At 39.9% G+C, this 426-nt stretch overlaps 1 protein-coding gene across 1 annotated transcript in view; it reads right to left on the bottom strand.

Annotated features, from left to right (window-relative positions):
- Window positions 1-426, bottom strand: part of LOC119593485 (UDP-glucuronosyltransferase 2A3-like) — a 13,938-nt gene that overhangs the window by 2,034 nt on the left and 11,478 nt on the right. The window contains exon 7 of the mRNA XM_037942424.1: window positions 285-422. Coding sequence (XP_037798352.1) covers window positions 285-422 — 138 coding nt within the window. The remainder of the gene's footprint in view (window positions 1-284; window positions 423-426) is intronic.

The following is a 426-nucleotide window of genomic DNA, read 5'->3' as shown; positions in this document are numbered from 1 at the left end:
GTTATTTTGATTACTTGCGTTGGTATCAACACGTATGACATTGTTATTTTGGTTATTTTAATGTTATCGTCATCTTGTCGGTATCAGGATAAGTATTACTTATGACCATAAATAAAAGAATGTTAAGCATAATAGTAATTCAGATAATAGTAGAAATCAATTATAACAGAATCGATAAAAACAACATTAGCAAGAACAGCAAAATTATCGCAACAGCACTAACAAGAGGCCAGTGTTATAACAAGCAACGAATAACATCAAGCCAATCACGCCTGTCGCCTTACCCTCTGCTGGAGTCTGCCAAACGCGCCCATGAAGGCCTGGATAACACTGAAGGGGACAGTCTTCGGGTTGAAGATGAATCCCATCGTGAACAGAATGACCCCAGCTTCACCGGAACCCGCCATGAAGTCCTCAAGGTCCTAT

The sequence above is a fragment of the Penaeus monodon genome, chromosome 32 (assembly GCF_015228065.2).
Source record: "Penaeus monodon isolate SGIC_2016 chromosome 32, NSTDA_Pmon_1, whole genome shotgun sequence".
Taxonomy (NCBI): domain Eukaryota; kingdom Metazoa; phylum Arthropoda; class Malacostraca; order Decapoda; family Penaeidae; genus Penaeus; species Penaeus monodon.
This window is presented reverse-complemented; position numbering and strand designations above follow the sequence as displayed.